The sequence below is a fragment of the Chelonia mydas genome, chromosome 24 (assembly GCF_015237465.2).
Source record: "Chelonia mydas isolate rCheMyd1 chromosome 24, rCheMyd1.pri.v2, whole genome shotgun sequence".
NCBI classification, from domain to species: Eukaryota; Metazoa; Chordata; order Testudines; family Cheloniidae; genus Chelonia; species Chelonia mydas.
In genome coordinates this window covers 9,067,956-9,086,793 of record NC_051264.2, presented here as the reverse complement: position 1 = coordinate 9,086,793, position 18,838 = coordinate 9,067,956, and the positions used below count along the sequence as shown (strand labels likewise).

The 18,838-nt window shown below is 43.5% G+C and overlaps 1 protein-coding gene across 5 annotated transcripts in view; it reads left to right on the top strand.

The window, feature by feature from the left end:
• LOC102940695 (26S proteasome non-ATPase regulatory subunit 4) overlaps window positions 1–18,838 on the top strand; it is a 74,279-nt gene that overhangs the window by 13,928 nt on the left and 41,513 nt on the right. For 4 of the 5 annotated variants that reach the window (XM_043535543.1, XM_043535542.1, XM_037882675.2 and 1 more), the window contains exons 2-13: window positions 3,187–3,221; window positions 4,490–4,579; window positions 8,213–8,343; window positions 8,998–9,115; window positions 10,593–10,745; window positions 12,107–12,406; window positions 13,341–13,546; window positions 14,210–14,293; window positions 15,152–15,200; window positions 15,639–15,723; window positions 16,020–16,151; window positions 17,158–17,287. In XM_043535543.1, the coding sequence (XP_043391478.1) occupies window positions 3,187–3,221; window positions 4,490–4,579; window positions 8,213–8,343; window positions 8,998–9,115; window positions 10,593–10,745; window positions 12,107–12,406; window positions 13,341–13,546; window positions 14,210–14,293; window positions 15,152–15,200; window positions 15,639–15,723; window positions 16,020–16,151; window positions 17,158–17,287 (1,513 nt within the window). Of the gene's footprint in view, window positions 1–3,186; window positions 3,222–4,489; window positions 4,580–8,212; window positions 8,344–8,997; window positions 9,116–10,592; window positions 10,746–12,106; window positions 12,407–13,340; window positions 13,547–14,209; window positions 14,294–15,151; window positions 15,201–15,638; window positions 15,724–16,019; window positions 16,152–17,157; window positions 17,288–18,257; window positions 18,339–18,838 lie in introns of all 5 variants that reach the window. The other variant, XM_037882672.2, reaches the window with a different exon arrangement.

Sequence of the window (18,838 nt, the reverse complement as noted above, 5' to 3'; positions counted from 1 at the left end):
TTCCAGTGCTTAACTTTCCTTACAGTTAGAATGTTTTTTTCCTAATATCTAATCTAAATATCTCTCGCTTCAGATTAACCCAATTACTGCTTGTCCTGCCTTCAGTGGACATAGAGAACAATTGTTCACTGTCCCTTTTATAACAGCCCTTAATATACTGGGTGACTGTCATCGGGTCTTTCCCCTCGATCGTCTTTTCTCAAGACTAAACTTGCCCAATTCTTTAAACTTTCATCATAGATCAGATTTTCTAAACCTTTTATCATTTTTGTTGCTCTCTTCTGGACTCTCCAATTTGTCCACATCTTTCCTAAAGTGTGGCTCCCAGAACTGGACACAGTATTCACCTGAGGCTTCACCAGTGCCGTGTAGAGCCAGTTTCTTGGTTTCTGTTCTCAGTCCTGATGCTGATTTGCTGTGTGACTTCAGGCAAATCACTGTACGTTACAGTCTAACCCTCTGTAAAATGAGAGTGCCTGTCACATTAGTATAGAGCAGGGGTGGTCAAACCATGGCTTGCAAGCCACATGTGGCTCTTTCACAGTTAGTGTGGCTGGCAGAGGGCCCCTTCCTTTCTCCTACCCTCCCCACCCCGGTATGCGCCCCCCCATTCTCCACCTACCAAACTGTGGGGGGAGCTCAAGACCCCTGCCTTGCAGCAGGGTGGTGGGGTAGGGACTTCTGCCCAGCAGGGAGAGGGGTGTCAGGGCTTCAGCCCCATGGGGCACACCTGCCGGGGCTTGGGGCTTCAGCAGGAGCGGGCTGAAACCCCCCAAACCCCAGCAGGTGTGCTCCGGTTCTTGAACTTCTGAAGATTGTCATATGCGGCTTGCTGGGTCAGTAAGTTTGGCCGCCCTCGATATAGAGGTCAAGCGAATATGAAATACTTTGGAATCCTCAGTTGAGAAGTGCTACACAAGTGAAAAGTTAGTGGTACATTTTTTATATTTGCGTTTTTGTTTTTTGGCTTATTGTTTCTTGGATGTGATTTGAAAAGTTATAAAAAGGCTCATTATTTATCCCTTTTGAATAAATAGTTTTAGGTCAATCCGCATAGAATTTAAGGGTTCGAATGGATGATTATTAACATAGCTAATCTCTAAGGTGATGGGGCTAGCTGTGCTGCTGGTTCAGTGTGACTTCTAAAGAATATCTGATTTACATACTTACAGTATACTCACTTGAAAAGAAAATAGGGCACAATTGTTGCTGAACAGGTGCTGCATTGTAATGACTGAGTTGCTTCCTCCACCACTGTGTCCCAGACATTGACAGTGTGGAAAGCCTTGTTCAAAGCAGTCACCTGTACTGCAAGGTGACAGAGTGGAGCACTGTCAGTTTCTCATTAAAACAGCATACTGAAAAACAGTTATGACTGCGTGGCTCCTGTTAGCAGGAGTGAAATGCATAGAAGCTAGCTTCCAACTGGGAATCTGTTTGCTTTCAGATCCAGACTGTTCTGTAGGGACAGAACTTCCTATTTGGGGGCGGGGGTCGAGAACAAAAGCTGTTAACTTGGACTGTTGGACAGTGATAGCCTAGTGGGCTCCTCGGGCTTCGAGCCCATGGAAACTCTGAGAGCCTCCTTGACTCCACAGCGGTTCAGCTGGCCAAGTGGCAGCAAAAGCTTGAGCCCTTGGACCTATGTCCCAGGACAAATGGCTCCAACTGATGTGCAGAATTGGCTGCCCTGCTAGCTGACTGCCTTTGGTCTATGGCAATGGTTTTCAACCTTATTTGCGGACCCCTAAATTTTTTTTGAGTGGAGGTGCAGACCCCTTTGGAAATCTTAGACGTAGTCTGCGGACTGCCAGGAGTCCGCGGACCACAGATTGTACACCACTGATCTATGGCCTTGCGTAGCACAGCTACTTGCAAGTCAGTGCACATGAATACAGCGGTGCGTTACTCATTTTTTATGAAGAGCACAGAATGTACTGGGAGGGGGAGGGAATAGCTCCTGAATGTGTGGAACTTTATACATAAAAATTAAACCTGTCATGACACCTTTCTTGCCTTAAGGGAAGAACAGAAGGGGTGAAAAAAGCCGGTCGCTATACTCTCACTTTGGTTAGTAAAAAGCTTTTGGCACAGAATTATATTTGCTCACTGTTTCGTCTATCTTGAAATGGGAGCTTTGATTGTTTGATAAATGGATCGGAAGATTGGTCAGTTTGACTGTTAAGTGCCTTTGTATGCTTTGCTGAAATGCAGTTTTCTTACCACCATAACACTTCTTAATTTTTCTTTGCCCCTGTTTTGAATGACTGAGGTTGCCATGGTTGAGAAATAAGCTTAATCAGACTGTATTTGTGACTCTCACCTGTGGAGGATGTGCTGCAGTTTTTTGGGTTTTTTTTTTTTTTTTTGTCCCAGGTAGAGGAAAAGGAAGAAATGCAAGTTTTCCCATGACTTCATTTTATGTGGGGGCAGCATCTCCACTTTTACAGTTCTGGGCTGTTTCTGAGTATTATTGCCAATCCATGTGGTAGTTTTGTGGCTTAGACAAACATCCACAAAAGAGCAGGATCATAGTCCGTTTCTGTTCCCGTATCCAAGAAACAGGACTGGAATCCTGGCCTCAAAAGGTGGAAAAAGTAGTAAATCACCTCACTGTCATTTAGCCCTAGTATCGTCTGAATCTTAACATTCGACTCAAAGGATTTATGTTGTGATTGTAAAAACTCCTGAAAATAAATTTATAATGGAAGTGCTGACACTGCAGCATCCCAAAGCTTGAACTATGAAAATTGGGTCTTTGATGTAGTGATTTTAATTAATGGTTGGTTAGAGCCATATTAAGTCTTGGTGTAACTCAGTTGAATTTGATAAAGTTGCATCAGCTTACACAATGTCTGAATTTGACCCTGAGTTTCTATACATAGCTAAAAAATTATTGGAATCTGGCTGAGCAGGAGAGATCAGACTAGCAAATAGTTACACTATGGGAGATAAACAAAGTTAAGTTGCGATGGCTGTGTGGTAAGCAGAATGATATTTCCTTATGGCCTGAAAAAAATTTCCCTGTGCTGTGAGCAAGAGAAGTTGAGAAAAAATATTCAACATGAGTCAGTGCTTTTTCAGATGCATTAAAACATTTAAATCACGGCAGTATGTCAGGCTTTTTCCACAATATATAATAACCTGTTTCTTTGCTAAATGTCTCTTAAATTTCTATCTTGACAGGATCAGCAACCTTCAAAAAATCATTCACTTCAGAGGTAAGGTACTTCTTGAGAAAATGGTGTGCTTTGTTCCCTGGGCACTGTCATAAACTGGTGCTTTCTATTTAACGAGGCATTTTGAGCTCTGTATATGGCTTGAATCTGAAAGGGAAAGCGGGGGACAAAGCTGAACAAGCAATTATAAGGCTGCAATGAACTGGTGTATTCACTTGTGAAATCAGTGGGCCTTTGTCCTTGTAAGAGAATTGGGTCCATTTTTATATCCTAATTGCCATGGAATTTCAAGTGATTCCATTCCACCAAAACACTATATATATAAATGTTAAGCCACAGAGCCTGAGTTCAACTCATTTTGACCAAGGAACACAGTTTATAGAGGAACAGAATGGCCATTTACACAGAAGACAATGGCTCAGGCAAGTTTCCAAGGGGTCATAGAGTAGTAGACAAGATGCAGCTAAAATTGCCACCTCTGCCTGAGAAACTAGATTAACTTGTACCACCAACCTAGCTCACTTCCTCAAAGGCCTCAGGTCTTCGAAGTGTATGTCTGTACTGCAATCACGGGGTGTAACTGCAGCCTGAGCACACATACTAGCTTTGATCTAGCTGGCTCGGATACTGGAGCAGTGAAGTTGTGGCAGTCCGCACGTGAGCATGAGATGTACAAGCCCAGTACCTATGCCAGCTAGAGTATGTCTGCTCAAGCTGCAGTCATGTGTGATTGCAGTATAGCCATACCCTTCATGGGCATGAGTCGTACCAGTAAAGGAAGGCGCACACTGATTGCAGCCTAAGGTCATTTAGGACTAGTCTGCTGGAAATTAAGGCTTCTAAGAGCAACCTGAAAACTCCCTCCTTGTACAGAACCAGAATTCCTCCTCTAGCTTGCATTTTGTGAAGACAGTCCCCTCTACCCCTTTATTTAGCTTCCAGGTCTGCATCACACAGGAAACTCCCAGGAAACTAGTATCTCTCCAAGGTTCTTTAATGTCACTCTATTTTGAAGATGAAGTTAGGCCATATAATGTCCCCCTCCACATTAATATTCAGCAGCAGCCCATGAAGTGGTGCTCCATCTTGATCCAAGCATTGCATGCTGGGACCTGTAGTTTTCTGCAAGCTGCATCTTTGTATTAAAGGTGGAAGTTGAAAAGAAATGTATTATACAACTCCATAGGCTTACCCCTGAGAGATCCCCTGTAACCCTCTGTAGTTATGCCTCTTGATTCTGGGTGGAGAGATACACCTAGGATATTTGTTTTTTAAAACTTCTTGGTTCTTGTCTTCACCCATACTCCTAGATGTCTGGTTCTTCTGGACAGCCTGGCTCACAGACAATAAAAAAAGGTCATAGAGGAGTAGATTCCACTGGTGAGACGACATATAAAAAGGTAGGCGCATCTCAGCTAATTAATCTGATTGTTTTCATTCTCCTATTCACTACATTAATGCTGCCCAGAGCATCAAGGTTTCTGACTCATTCTATTTAGCATAAAAGGTTGGGTAACTTGCGTGACAAACATTAAAGAAGATCTCGGTGGGAGCAAAGACTGGCAGGCTGCAGAGGCTGAAGGGCTGAATTTATGCTCTGGGAGTAGCTTCTCTGCCATTGCCTCCTAAAGACAGGATTATTTTTTAAACCTTCCCTCATTAGCAACACTTTCTAGGACCCTTCTCATTTACTGAGTGCGCTTGCTGCTGTCTGGACACGATAGCAGCTACAGATTGTGATTTTGCTGGAATTTGCTTTACAAAAGGCAGATTGTGTGTGTTGGTTTCTTAAACCAGCCTATGGATGTGGGGATTTTTGGACACTGCTACTAACTTTCGTTGGACTTCATCAGTATGTGCCAACTTGCTTTACAACAAGAGTGGTTTCCCGTGTCTGGATTAAATGGATAATGGCATGATCGAGGCTTTTCAGCAGCTCTCGCTTCATGTAAGTGGAAGCTTCTCGTTTGAAATCTTTAATCCAGCCATGCTTTAATATCCACGTACTGTTTGGTGATGGGGTTCACTTCTAGAGATTACCTGGAAAAAAAGGGAACTGAGTGTGTGGGAGAGAACTTAAACAGCACTTCTGTTGAATCTAGTCTCTCTAATTTTACTATATTTGACTATGTTTAAGCTTGGGGTTCTCAGTTCAGATCTCCAGTATCCCAGCATGCTGAGTGGAGGAGGAGAAGGAGGTAGCAGAACTGGCTGGGAGAAGGCAGCAACCAAAGTGGAATTAGATGAGACACTTAAATATGTTTGCAGGGGCCCCAGAAACTAGTAACGGGGGGCTCCTAATGGGGTTACCTGGAAATGACTAACAGGCTCTCCTTACTTAAGTTGTTGTTGTTGTGGTTATGTGTCTCCCTCCTTTCCTTGAGGCACTATGTTGATTAATTTATTCTCTGCCCTTTGTTAAAACAATTGTAAACAGGCAGCTGACTGCTCAGTTTATGATGAGGAAAAAAAATGCACACAGCTTAATGGCAACCTCATTGTAGCTCTTTGCACCCACAGATAATGCAGCAATGCCAAGCTGGTGTTCAATTTCTTTATCTTTAAAGTGAAACTACCTTTTAGGTATGAACAGTATGCTGAGCTTGCATGGATTTTTCACCTATATTAATTTTAAAAGGCAAGAAGGAAAAGTATTTAGGAGAACTCTGTTCCAACCTCCTAGACAAACTGTGTGATAAATCTCACATGGTCACATCCTAGGATCTGGTTAGTAAGGAGAGTGAAGGGATGCAATGAAGTGGTCTAAAACCTGATGGAATCAAGAAAAACCTGAGTTCTGTTCTCAGTTCTGTCACTTACTGTGTGACCTTGGACAGGTCTCTTACTCCATCTCCATTTACCTTCTTCTGCTCTGTGCTGCTCACCCCCTTCCCTTTTCTTTTCATTAACTGATCCTCTCCTAACTAAACCCACCCCCAAAAATAATAATAATGGAACTAACCTGTTTGCTGCCATCACACTATCCACTCTGCTTGTGTGTTCTACTTCTCCCATCTTGCATCTGTCTTGTCTATTTAGATAATAAGCTCTTTATTTCTGAGTTTGTACAGCGCCTAGCACAATGGGGCCCTCATTCTTGGTTGGCCCATAGGTGCTACTGTAATAAACATGACTGATAATAAATGGAGACTGTTTAGTCATCTTTGAAAGATTTTGTAGATACTCAGATGGAAGAGCCAGAGCATTCGTTTTAGCAGCAATGGAGGGGAAATCTAGGGAAGCCAAAACGTACTTGCGTAAATTGGAATCTGGCCTAGTCATCAAGGTTAAATTCTGTCTTTCACAACCAAGTCATCAGGATGTCTTATTAGATGCACGGTGTCCCTTGGCACCTTGCTGGGGTATTGGTTCAATACTGACTGTCAGAAGAACACCACCTACTGAGTCACCTGCTCAGGATTTTGTTTTCAGTTCAGTTGCCTTGTATGTAAACAACTTGTACCTGTTCCGCTGTAGTTTTAACAACCTTTGCAGTAGGTTTGTCTTATAAGCAGGGAATTGACACAGACCATGTAACTTCAGTAGTTGTCAAACAGATCTTATCTGCATCATCCTGGAAGATTCATGACCACCTAGAACAAGCTGGATCTCAGCAAGTGTTAATGGCCTAAGACAAAATCACAGTGTTCTGTAGACATGAGCAGACTAGCAGATTCTTGATGTTTGTAAATAGCTGCCACAGGAATATAATACTGCATTGTTCTTGGACAATTTATGCAGAGGCCACAGCAGCAAAGCTATGGTTTGTTTTTAAAATTATAATGACCAGCTGTTAGTTAGGCTTGGAAGGATCCAATTTTTATTGGTAAACCTCAGTTTCACTGTGCACACACAAACTGACACACACATTTCCATCACTGGTCAAAAGTCCAGCTAGGCAAAGGAAAATGCTGCTTGAGAACTTATTAGAGTTTGATTTTAAGGATATTTGCTTTCTCTGTGTTGACGGTTTGTGTTTTGACACTGGCAAAGCTTTAACTTTTTGAACCGCAACATCTACTGTCGTTAAAGAATTGTCTGACTTCCCCCGAAATAATTTAGCACAACTGTGAACATTTAAATGGATAAAAATAGGAAGAAGTGCTTAAAAGCTATCATTTTGCACAACGGTGAAAATTGAAATAGATACAAATCTTAAATGCTTAAAAATAAACATTGTTATTACAGACAACATTGTTTAAAAAAAAATAAAAAAAAATCAGTGAATTCTGCTAAGCCTCTTATTATTGCTTACAAGCCTAGCAAAGGAGTAGGATGAGACGGTGAGAATACAGGGTTGAAACCCACAAGTGTGCATTCTGTGGGGTTAGCTTATTTTGAGGGCTAGCTCCATGCTTGGACTCTACATTGCCTTGAGGAAGACCAGAGTCTATGCCGAGGCCACCCGATCATGCAAACCTAGGTTTCGGGAGATCGAGATACCATGCTCGTCCACTTCCTAGATTGAACTTTGCTGTTCAATAGCCACCACTCCGGTCATTGTAAGGAGTGGAAATGAACACCTTGGAAGGAGGTAAAATCCTTTCTTTGCTTTTCTCTAGCTGGCTAACTTAGTCCTCTGGGGTAACAATGCTGCAGAATGGGGATAAAATGAGATGGAAGGATTGTTAGGGCTCTGTCAGGGACGTCGAGGTATCCCCATCCCTAATATATGGCAGAAGCTAGTCTTATACACTCTGCGCCTCAGATGAGTGGAACATGGGGCCCTTGTCACCTTAGTTTGGCAGCAGCTTAAATATTCTGGAAACAGGATCTCTTTCATGTGATGATCTTGCTGTACAGTGATAAGTTGTATGTTTCCCATCAAGCAGATTGACATGAAAGAAAGCAGCCAAAGACTAAGTTAGCCAGCTAGAGAAAAGCAAAGAAAGGAAACTGGGATTTATGGGTACGAAATACCATCTAGTGCTTGCTGGAAGGATGTTAGTTTAAATTGGAGCAGATTTTTTGTTCTAAGACGGTCATCCATTTAACCCGTTCTGTTTGACTTCCTGTTTCCTTTTCCCCTCCAGACTACCTCATCGGCCTTGAAAGGTGCCATTCAACTGGGCATCACCCACACAGTAGGAAGCTTGAGCACCAAACCGGAGCGAGATGTTCTCATGCAAGACTTCTATGTAGTAGAAAGTATTTTCTTCCCAAGGTGAGAGCTTGCTTGCTGCTCTGTGAAATGCTTTTACTTAGGGTTATCCACTCTGAGATGGGTCTTCCTGTGGGTTATGATGAGCTAGTACTGTTACTTTACTTGTAGGTTTGGGAGTTAAGAGAAGAAAGCAACACTGATTGAAAATCAGCTCCCTAAGACATGTACAGGCGTCTCTAAAGCACACAATAGTATAGTGGCTAGTTCTGCACTTGTTGATATGGCAACCACACAACAGAATGCAACTCAGCCCTTAATTTTAGGTATTACTCAACCTTTCCATTAGAGCAAGCGTTCAACAATGATTGTTCTTGCATTATATATGATAGAAAAATACCTGCTGGAGCTCTGAGGCATGCGAGGGTTAATGAAAGAGAATTTAAGGCCGTGGTTCTCAACCTGCAGCCCACCGCTTGCAGCCCAATCAGCACAGAGCTGCAGCCCATGTGACATCCTCAGGGCCATACAGGTAGTATTGGATGCAGCCCACAATGGTAAATAGGTTGAGAATCGCTGATTTAAGGTGTTAAACTTGCCATGTGTTCTGTTTTTGGGGGTTGTAGAACATTGTCTTGGCGTGGTCCTTCTTTATTTTAAAAGAGGCCTTTAAAAGTACTGTGTGTATTTCTAACCATCTGTTCCCTTCCCCCACAGTGAAGGGAGTAACCTGACCCCGGCTCATCACTACAATGACTTCCGGTTTAAAACGTATGCTCCTGTAGCATTTCGCTACTTCCGTGAACTGTTTGGAATACGGCCAGATGACTATCTGGTAAGTCACTGGGGAAGCCAGTTTTATTTGTCATACTTGATAACTAGTATTTTTCCCTTCTTCCCCAGTATAAATGGCCTCTGTCCGGTCCCACTCCTAACACTGTGCACACACCAATGGATGTTGTCTCAGCTTTGCCCGCTTTCTTGGGGTTTGCCTTTATTTAATTAAAGTTTACCAAGAAAAGGCCCTTGGCCAGGACTGCACTTACAGCCATCAGCCTGATCCCCAATGTGGGCAGATCAGTTTTTATCCTTGTTGGGATCTCTTGACCCTTCTGATGATTATTGCCTTATGTTCTGGAGTGGAGCAAATGAGACTTGCCTGGTCTGACTGTCAGATTCGCAGCAGCGTATTCTGAATGTCCATACTGGGTCCTGTACCAATTCCATCCTGATTGTGCTTCTCCGGCACCCTCACATGAGACTCTCCTAGCCTGGACCCACTGTAGGCTCCCTTGAAACCACTGCTTTAACCCGGGGTGGCCAAAGTGGCACCTGCAGCCCCCAGAATTCACAGGGCCAAATACAGCCCACAGAATTCTATTGTGCAGATCCCATCTTTGCTGTGGAGAGCGGGCTACTAGAATCAAAATGGAGTTGTGCACACTGGGCCAGGCAATCTCTGCAATTGTGCCACCGTATTCGAGCAGGATGCAGCAGTTCTTACCTCTGTTTTATTCAAATGAGGTGTGATCCTTGCTTGTAGGGCCCCTTGGTTGGCCAGAATATGTTGCCCCGTAGCCGGTCAATGGGCCAGTAGTTTCAGGAAGGAACCAAACCATTCCTTTACGTAGCAAGCGACTGCAGTAGCCCAGCGGGGTCCTCGTCTTTGACTAGAGCTCCTAGGTGCTATGCTAATACAAATTACTACTAATTGCGAGAAACCCAAAGGGAGGGAGGGAGCAGAGCTGCTGAGACATCACAGGCTTATAACTACATCTCCATGCCTACCTGTAATCTCTCCAAACAAGACATGTTCTAGCACAAAGTTATGGACATGAGAAAGCACTAACCTGAGGGCCACGGATTCCAGAGACAGTCATGCTGGATGCTTCCCCAACTCTAAAAGCTGTGCCATGACTTGCTATTCTCATAAAACATCTCTAGTTTATCTAACTTAATGAACTACTAACCAGTCTATATACTGAATTGTATATTTATCTGTTTGTGGGCAAAATATGATGCTGCTGTTCACTGGGGTTGCTCAAAGTGCTTTGCAAAGGCGCCTGTGTGGATGTGTAACGACGCCATCTCTAAATTTTTTTTTTTTTTTTTTTTTTTTTAACGAGGAATCCTTGTGGCACGTTAGCGACTAACAAATGTATTTGGGCATAAGCTTTCGTGGGTTAGAACACACGTACTCAGACACTCAAGTTGACCCTTTAGCTAAAGCTTCGATAAAGATGCCTGTGCTTTGTTACTTGTTTATCTTATGCTTTTGCTTTTTAATTCAAACCCACCCCACCCCCCTTCAGTACTCGCTCTGCAGTGAGCCACTCATTGAGCTCTCCAACTCCGGGGCCAGTGGTTCCCTCTTCTATGTATCCAGTGATGACGAGTTTATCATTAAAACAGTTCAGCACAAAGAAGCAGAGTTCTTGCAAAAGCTGCTGCCGGGTTACTACATGGTAAGTTGCTTGGGTGACCTTTCTGCGTGGGTCGTAATGATGTTTCTCTGACAGCATAAACTTGAGAATATCGTTGTAACTGGCAGGTCACATGCAGGGCGGCGGATTTACATCTGGTTTCAAGGCCGTATTTTCAGAGATGCTGAGCACACTCCACTCCCATTTGCTGCAGGGGTAGATGCTCAGGACTTCTGAAAATCTGGACCTGAGCCCTTTGGGTTGGTCAACTCCATTTTGCCTCTGCTGGCTAATACTGATACACCCTCCTGCATGTGACTAATAGAGGCTGCTGGAGCTCTTTGGGCCAGCACAGGAAGGTTTGCACCAGACCTTCTCATTTGGGTTGTTTTGAAGAGTGCCCGTCTCCCTGAAAGGGACCTGCCTAGCATTCAGGCTTGCACTGCTAGATTCTATGTGGTTGAATGTGTGTGTCTGCTCAGTCAGGTTTTGTGCAAGAAGCTCATACCCATGATATGCAAAGACTAGCAAAGTTCCTTATTTCCTTTCCCCCCTTCTGGGCCATTCTCTTTGTTCCATCAGTGCTGCCCAACCAGCGCTACTTTATTTAAATTTAACATGCCCATATTCCAGGGCCTCTGAGTGTCTGTCTAAAGAGACTAAAAATGTGATCATATATAGATAAATGGGCCCTGCTAGTCCTAGAACAAAATCAGATCCAACCCCAACATACGATATATACATAATCCCACTAGAGATGGCAGATGGTCCCAGAGTGCTTTATTAACTGCCTCCCTGAGTGGCAATTTGGACAGGTTAATGGAGTTCATGTCCCTGGCTTAGAAAAGTGCCATGGGATTCTTAATACATGCATTGGTTAAGACCTCTTCTTACCTACCCATAGCACCACCAGCACCTTGCCCATATTACTAGGCCGGGAAACTGGACCAATGCTAGTTTCTGCAACTACGAGAGTTATAGGGATCTCTTATTCCAGTATGCACCCAGCCTTATCCTGCTTAGCATTAGATCTGGCAAGAGCCTAGCTTGAGGAGGGAGTGGCAAACTAAAAGACTAAGCACAAAAATCCTCCTTTGCCCTGCTGGCTGCCACAGATCGCCTTTGGCAGATAATTGTGTGGATGAAGGTGCAAATTCCTTCTTTGTGCAAAAGCTGCATCTGATGAGTTCAGTTTTGCAGAGGAAACATTTCTTACCCTAGCGTTACCAATCTATGCCCCAAGTTCACCCATCCCTGATTCGTTGCTTTGCTGATAATCACTTTGGATCCCAGACAAGGTTGCTTTGATTCAGATACACTGGTTAAGAGCAAATAGCTAGCTGCTCTGAATGTAGGGAGTCACCTGGACTCTGAAGTTATGTCTTCTGTCTTTGGACATTTAGAACTTGAATCAGAATCCTCGGACGCTGCTGCCTAAGTTCTATGGTCTGTACTGCGTGCAGGCCGGAGGGAAGAACATCCGCATCGTAGTGATGAACAACTTGCTGCCCCGCTCTGTGAAAATGCACCTGAAGTATGACTTGAAAGGCTCCACCTATAAGCGTCGAGCATCCCAGAAGGAGCGGGAAAAGGTCTTCCCGACATACAAAGACCTGGATTTTATGCAGGACATCCCCGATGGCCTGTTCCTAGACTCTGATATGTACAATGCCTTGTGCAAAACGCTGCAGAGAGATTGTTTGGTGAGTGAAGGGTGAGATGAGCTGAATTGAGACCGATTTTTTTCCCCCCTTTTCTGTGGATTACTTCATGCCTTTTGAAATGTGTGTACCCCAAGGTCACTCTAAAGCTTCTTAGGCCTGGCATTTGCCCTGTTTTTTGTTTGTTTTGTTTTTTTTCTTTTTGTGTCTACAGTCTGGATAATTCTGCAGTGCAGTTTTTAAGTGAAAGATGCTAGAATTGAGTCCTCTGTCCCCCAGAAAGGCACTGCCCAGGCAGCTGCAGTGCAGTTACCCCCTCAAAACACTGCCCTCCCTGTACAACTCAATTCTGACCCAGGGAACTCGGCTACCGTGATACATTCAATCTTTGGCACCTCTGCCATGACTGCCAGCTAGAGGGCTAATTGGTTGGCATTTGTGTGATGATGTCCACTGGGAACGGGACAGACCACAAACTTCTTTTGCATGTTCAGATGTTTCTAAGTTGGGTAAAATTCAAATCAGTAATCTAGAGTGGTACAGTGCAGTCTCCCCTTCCCCGTCCCCTGAGCAGTCCAATTTATGCCCTGCTACCCAATAATGTCTTACTACTTTTACAGTAGGAGGAGTCCTAGTTTTAGAGCAGCTGTGTGGTCCAGCAGATAGGACACCGGACGGAGAGTCAGAGGACCTGAGTTCTGTGCCTGCAAGTGATCTGGTGTGCAGCCCTGCACAAATCATTTTTCCAGTTGCCCTGTCTGTAGAAGAAAGATACTGATATTTTACCTTCCTTTGTAAAGCTGCTCATTGATATCTGTGGGTGAAGATCACTGAGTGTTTATATAGAGGCCATCCCCTTGGTATTTTCAGAACACTAAGCAAAAATACTCAGTGCATGCATAAAACTGGAATAGTTTAACCATTCATGTAGCTTGCAAAACGTAAATGATGCCATATTGACTTTGTTTCCGTCCAGGTTCTGCAGAGTTTTAAAATCATGGATTATAGTTTGCTTGTGGCCGTCCATAACATTGATCAGGCACAGAGAGAGCGTGCGATAATGGATGGGACGGCCCAGTCGGACACGCGAAGGCCAGCTACCCAGAAAGCTCTCTACTCCACGGCTATGGAGTCTATCCGAGGAGAAGCCCGGCGAGGCGGCACCATAGAGACTGACGACCAGTATGTCTGGGTTGATCGTTCAAATTAACATGGCCAATTCATACTTAGAGCAGATGGGGTAAAATTCAAGGATTGATAAGGAAGGTGTGATTTTAGGTACCAGTGATGTAGGGCTGAGCCTGAGGCTTGGGATTCAGGAGTCCTGAGTTCTGGTTTCAGTTCCTTATCGTGAGCACGTCACTTAAGTCCTTTGTGCCTCTGCTTGCCTGCCTCACTGGGATGTGTGAGGATTAATGTCTCTGTACCACACCTGGAAGCTGTACTCAAACAGCTAAATATTAAGTATCGCCTCCGGGGATCGTAGGAATTGCTGTAGCGGATCAGACCTGAGCTCCTGTCTCTGAGTGACCAGCACCAGATACTCCAGGTTTCTTGGATTCTTCTCAAAGTGGACAGTTATCAATTAACCAGCCCACAGTTTCAGTAAAATAGACAATGTACAGAAAACAGGGATAAACTCCTGTTATGTTTTGGTAACTTACTGACTTAGCATTTGGCTCTGATTTGTCTTCACTAGAGTTTGTCAGCTCAGCAGTAGGTGCATGTTGCCACTCGTTAATCCGCTTAACATTTAACCCATGTAAGGCTTAGTTGTGTAGAGTGAAAACTGCTTTGATCAGGGTAAAGCCTGCAAATCTCATGCTTCCTGTTTTTGTTTTCTAGAATGGGAGGTATTCCAGCCCGAAATTCAAAGGGGGAAAGGCTGCTTTTATATATTGGTATTATTGATGTGCTACAGTCCTACAGGTAAGAGCCTTTATGTGACACCTATATGTTGACAATAGTGGATAAAATAAACCTCCAGTAATAAAATTGGCCCTGTTTGGTTGCAACAGTCTGAGACTCTCTGGCTTGTTTACTGAAGACTACAAACAGTTTGTAGTTTTCTTGCCCCATTTCCTTGATGTTTTTCATAAGCTGAAATCCCCGCATGCTCCTCTGGACCTTGTATCCCTCGTTTATTCAGTGTCAGAGTACAGGCTTGCTCTTACAGGGCAGGTTTTTCTTAGACTTGGTGATTATGCTGAGGGGAGTGTGCAGGAAGTGGCTGAGAAAAATAGGTGGTAGGTTAAAATTGCCATAGTGTCTGGAATGAAAAATAGTTTTATGACTTTGCTTAGATGTTTGTAGTGTTGGTGTCGAGTTGGTGCATAGCCAGGGGTGCTGGAACAATTTGTACAGTGAGGGTGCTAAGAGCCATTGAACCAAACTGTAAACCCTGTGTATGATGGAAACCACCTCAAGCCCAGGGGTGCTACCACACCCCTAGTTCCAGCTAGCTTGAAATTCTAGCTAATTTTTTTTTTTTTCAGTTTGAGATCTTTTTTACATTTATCATTAGAAGTCAATGGGCGTTCTCTCACTGCCATCAGTGCCTCCTAAAATCGCCCCCTAAAAGAATAAAACTGCTACTGAATGTTTTTAGATTCTTTTAACTAGGTCTGTAAATTACTTTGGCTTTAGGAAAAAGGTGCATTTCTGTTATATCTGTCAATGTTAAGAAGCCAAACTTCAGCAATGAACGTAACTTACTAATAGTGATTGCAAAACCTAAATGTGAAAATTACTATGGTCTGTTCACTGCTTTCAAATCTCACTTCTCAGATTCGTTAAGAAATTGGAGCACTCATGGAAAGCATTGGTGCACGATGGGGTATGTAGCAAGAATTTTATCCTGGGACTCTTAAATTGCCTGATAGCAGTATTTTCAAACCAGGTGTCCCATCAAACAGATAGTTGTGTGTGTAGAAATATGTATTTTAAAGTAGAATCTATGGTCAGACCTTATAGTAAAGGTACATTTATAAAGATCAACAAATTATTGATAGATGTTAATAAATGCAATAAATTTAGTCCAAGTTAGTAGCTTGCTTACAACCATCTATAACAACTTCTACTGATGTCTTTATAACGCATACGACTCATGCTTTCAGTAGCTATTAATCACTTTATTGTTTATTCACCATTTATAAAAATGCTTTTAATATAGCGTGACCATACTTGTTCCAAATGTAAACCTACTCTAAAAGAAATCCATGTTGTCTTAGAACTATAGTTACATGTGTAACTTTTGTCCCTTGGATGTTTTTAGGACACTGTGTCTGTGCATAGGCCCAGCTTCTATGCAGAAAGGTTTCAACGATTCATGTGCAACATTGCATTCAAGAAAATACCATGTGAGTATCTCTTCACAGGTTCCTGGGAGGCTGCCATAGTCAGGGAGAGAATGAATGGAGGTGCGTCTGCTCAGTAGGAAACTTGTGCTGTGTCAGGGTTACTGGTATATCTTCCTGCCCCGCAGAATGTAACTGACAACTCCTAGGGCAGGGTCTTTCATCCATCAGCTTTCTTCAGAGTGCAACACTTTCTCATTAAATAATGGGGAAGGTTATGGATGTTGCTATGTAAGATTTTGTTTTGTTTCTGGAAAATGTGATATTAAGTAAGATCTTTCTTTGCTTTTGTCTTTAAGTAAAACTTTCTCCTTCTAAAAAGAGCCGGTCTGGCACAACCATTCCTCGGAGGACGGGTCAAGGCGGAGCCCCTTACCATTCGTCGTGTGAAACTAAAGCGCAAGTAACAGCAGAAGCAGATGTGGAGCAAGGTTGGTGCCTATACTAGAAAACCCAGATGACAGGAATTGCTTTCCTTTTAAAAAAAGAACAGCAAAGGAAGCGTGGTTCAGCCCAGATTTTTGTGATCCAAGACCTCCACTGGTGAGACTGTGGGGACATTCAATACACGCTGTCCGAGTCTGCAAGCTTGCTAGAGCACTATCCTGGGATCACAGATCTAATCGCAGCTACCAGGACTCAGATGCAGCCATTAATATATTGCGTAGTTCAAGGGGTGTGGCATTCTGAGGGGTCTTCAGCAGGCCTAGAGGAGTTGTCAGACTTTCATGAAATGTCTCTCACAGCCCACTGGGGACCTGCCAACATTGTGGTGCATTAATGGTGGAACAGTAAAGAGACTTTTTTTCCACATAATATATACTTAGCCCGTAGCACTCACTGCTACAGGAAGTGAATGAGATCAAGAACTAATTTAGCAAGAAGCAAAAAGAGATTGGACATCTATATGAATTACAACTGGATATTCTTATCGTAACAAATTCTGGAAGGGATTTTAAACCTCAGCCTTCAGGGTTTAAGACTATCTTAGAGGTCAGGAGGAGACCTAATGTGGTCTGGGTGGATTATCCCATGTCAGCAGCGTTGTTACCCCATCCTCTGAAGCATCTAGTACTGGTCTGTATAAAGACAGGATACTGGACTGATTGGACCTCTGGTCCGATCCAGTATGGTAAGTCCTATGTAATTGGCCTAAGTGATGTCCTGAGCTTTGATCTCCTTCCCTATGGATCATGCCCTGCCAGCATGTTAGTGGAAATGTTAGTACAGAGACTGTATCACAAAGAGCTGGATTCGCTGAGAATGGATACCAAATGTGCTGGACTGGACCATTCTGTTGTGTAGTTTCCTGCATGATGACTTTCTGTAACATGAAGCAGCATTGGCTACAGAAGATCTTGGCAAATGATTAGTTATTGCTGCTGATGCCAGGGGATGCTATTCATTATGTTGCTATCTGCTCTGCTCTTCCCACAGGTTCCCATCTTGGTCGCCCTGATCTCCTTCCCAGAACTCCTCCAGTAGACGAAGCTAACAGTGATTCCATAGCAACAACCTTGTCCACTTCTTCATTGGGCAGCGGAGGCCTTAACTCTCCAGCCAACAGGTACCTCTCCGTTAATCACAACCGTGCGTGGGAGGGCACTGCTGTCTGCAGGCTGGGATACTCTGCTTTCAATCACATCAGTCACAGGGCTTGCTGCTTTCATGGAGTGTTTGTTTTTTGGTATGCTTGTCAAACTACATGTCTTTTGAGCAGTCGACACATGCCAGACCGGTTCAGTACCAGATGCAAGGGGTCATTGTAACACCATTAACATGCAGTGTTGAGTTTGAAGACCAAGGCAGTGTTGCATCCTCTGCTTTGTAAGGTGGTGAGTCTTGTTGGCCTTCTAGCTCCTTGCTTGAACTGTGTAGCAGCTTTGGTTTTTTACTTGATCGTTTGAAATCTTTTACAGTAGGTGATTTGGTGAATTGTCACTTAAAAAAAAAAAAAAGACATGCAGGAGAACATGAGCAAGTAGCAAGCAGGATCGACAGAATTTGCTTGATTTTTTTTTTTCCAGAGGTGTTGAGCTCTTGCAGCTCTCATGGATTCCAGTAGAATTATAGGTGCTTAACACCTCTGAAAATGAGGCCAAAAGAAAATGCATTTTAAAAGTGCATCTGCTAGGAGATGAATGTGCATAGACAGCTGTAAGGAAGCAATGAAAGGACCCCCTTGAATCTTTTGTTTGTTGCAAAAGGGGTAAGAATGGTAGAGAATAGGAGGGGCTGTAAGAGGGGGGCAGTCTGGATCATGGAAGCACACAGCTGCTCTGATGCTCATTTCTCATATCACAAATGATCAGAAACATTCTGTCCTCATTAATCATAGTCCGTTGACTGCAGAATGTCACAAACCCAGCCCAAACCAGTGGGCCAGAACTGGAATATAAATTTATAATTTGCCCATCTCCGACACACTTCTTTATAGGGATCCTAAACCAGATCTTCTCCTTTTCAATAAAGTCAGCATGTCTGAGGCTTTTTCTTGACTTACCACTGAGGGTCTCTCTCCTTTAATTTCTGCTTAGGTCAGTGGGAGTGCAAGTTCACAAATCTGAAACCTCACCAAAGGATTTGGCTAGAACAGCTCCTGTCATCTGCTCAAATAGGTGAGGGCGAGGGTCATGCTTTGCCTGAAACCTCTTCAGTTCTAAACAGAATTTTGACTTCATCTGTCTGTAGATGAAGTACTTAGTAGCCTGTTTTTAGTAGGACCACTTGACCAACTTGCCATGTGCCCCTTTACTGTTCAGAGGCTATAAGCGCTCTGCATATTGGGAATTCGTCATATGTAATGTAATACCATGTAACACAGTGGGTGCTTGCACCAAGTTACATATGCACCAAGGCTGCTGTAAGCCAGAAGGCGGAACGATAAGTGCCTTCAAGGTATGGTGTCGTCCTTGCATGACATAATATTCCCAGCATCTGTAGGATTTGCCCTGCTGGGTTAATCCTGCTGGTCCATCAAATCTGGAATCCTGTGAACATTTGATTTTAAGGGAAGGAAACATCTTCCCTCCTGCACCCATCCATTAATACACTTGGCCAATGGGGCAACACTACACATGGAGAAAGCAATTCCTTCCTGATCCCTGCAAGCAATCAT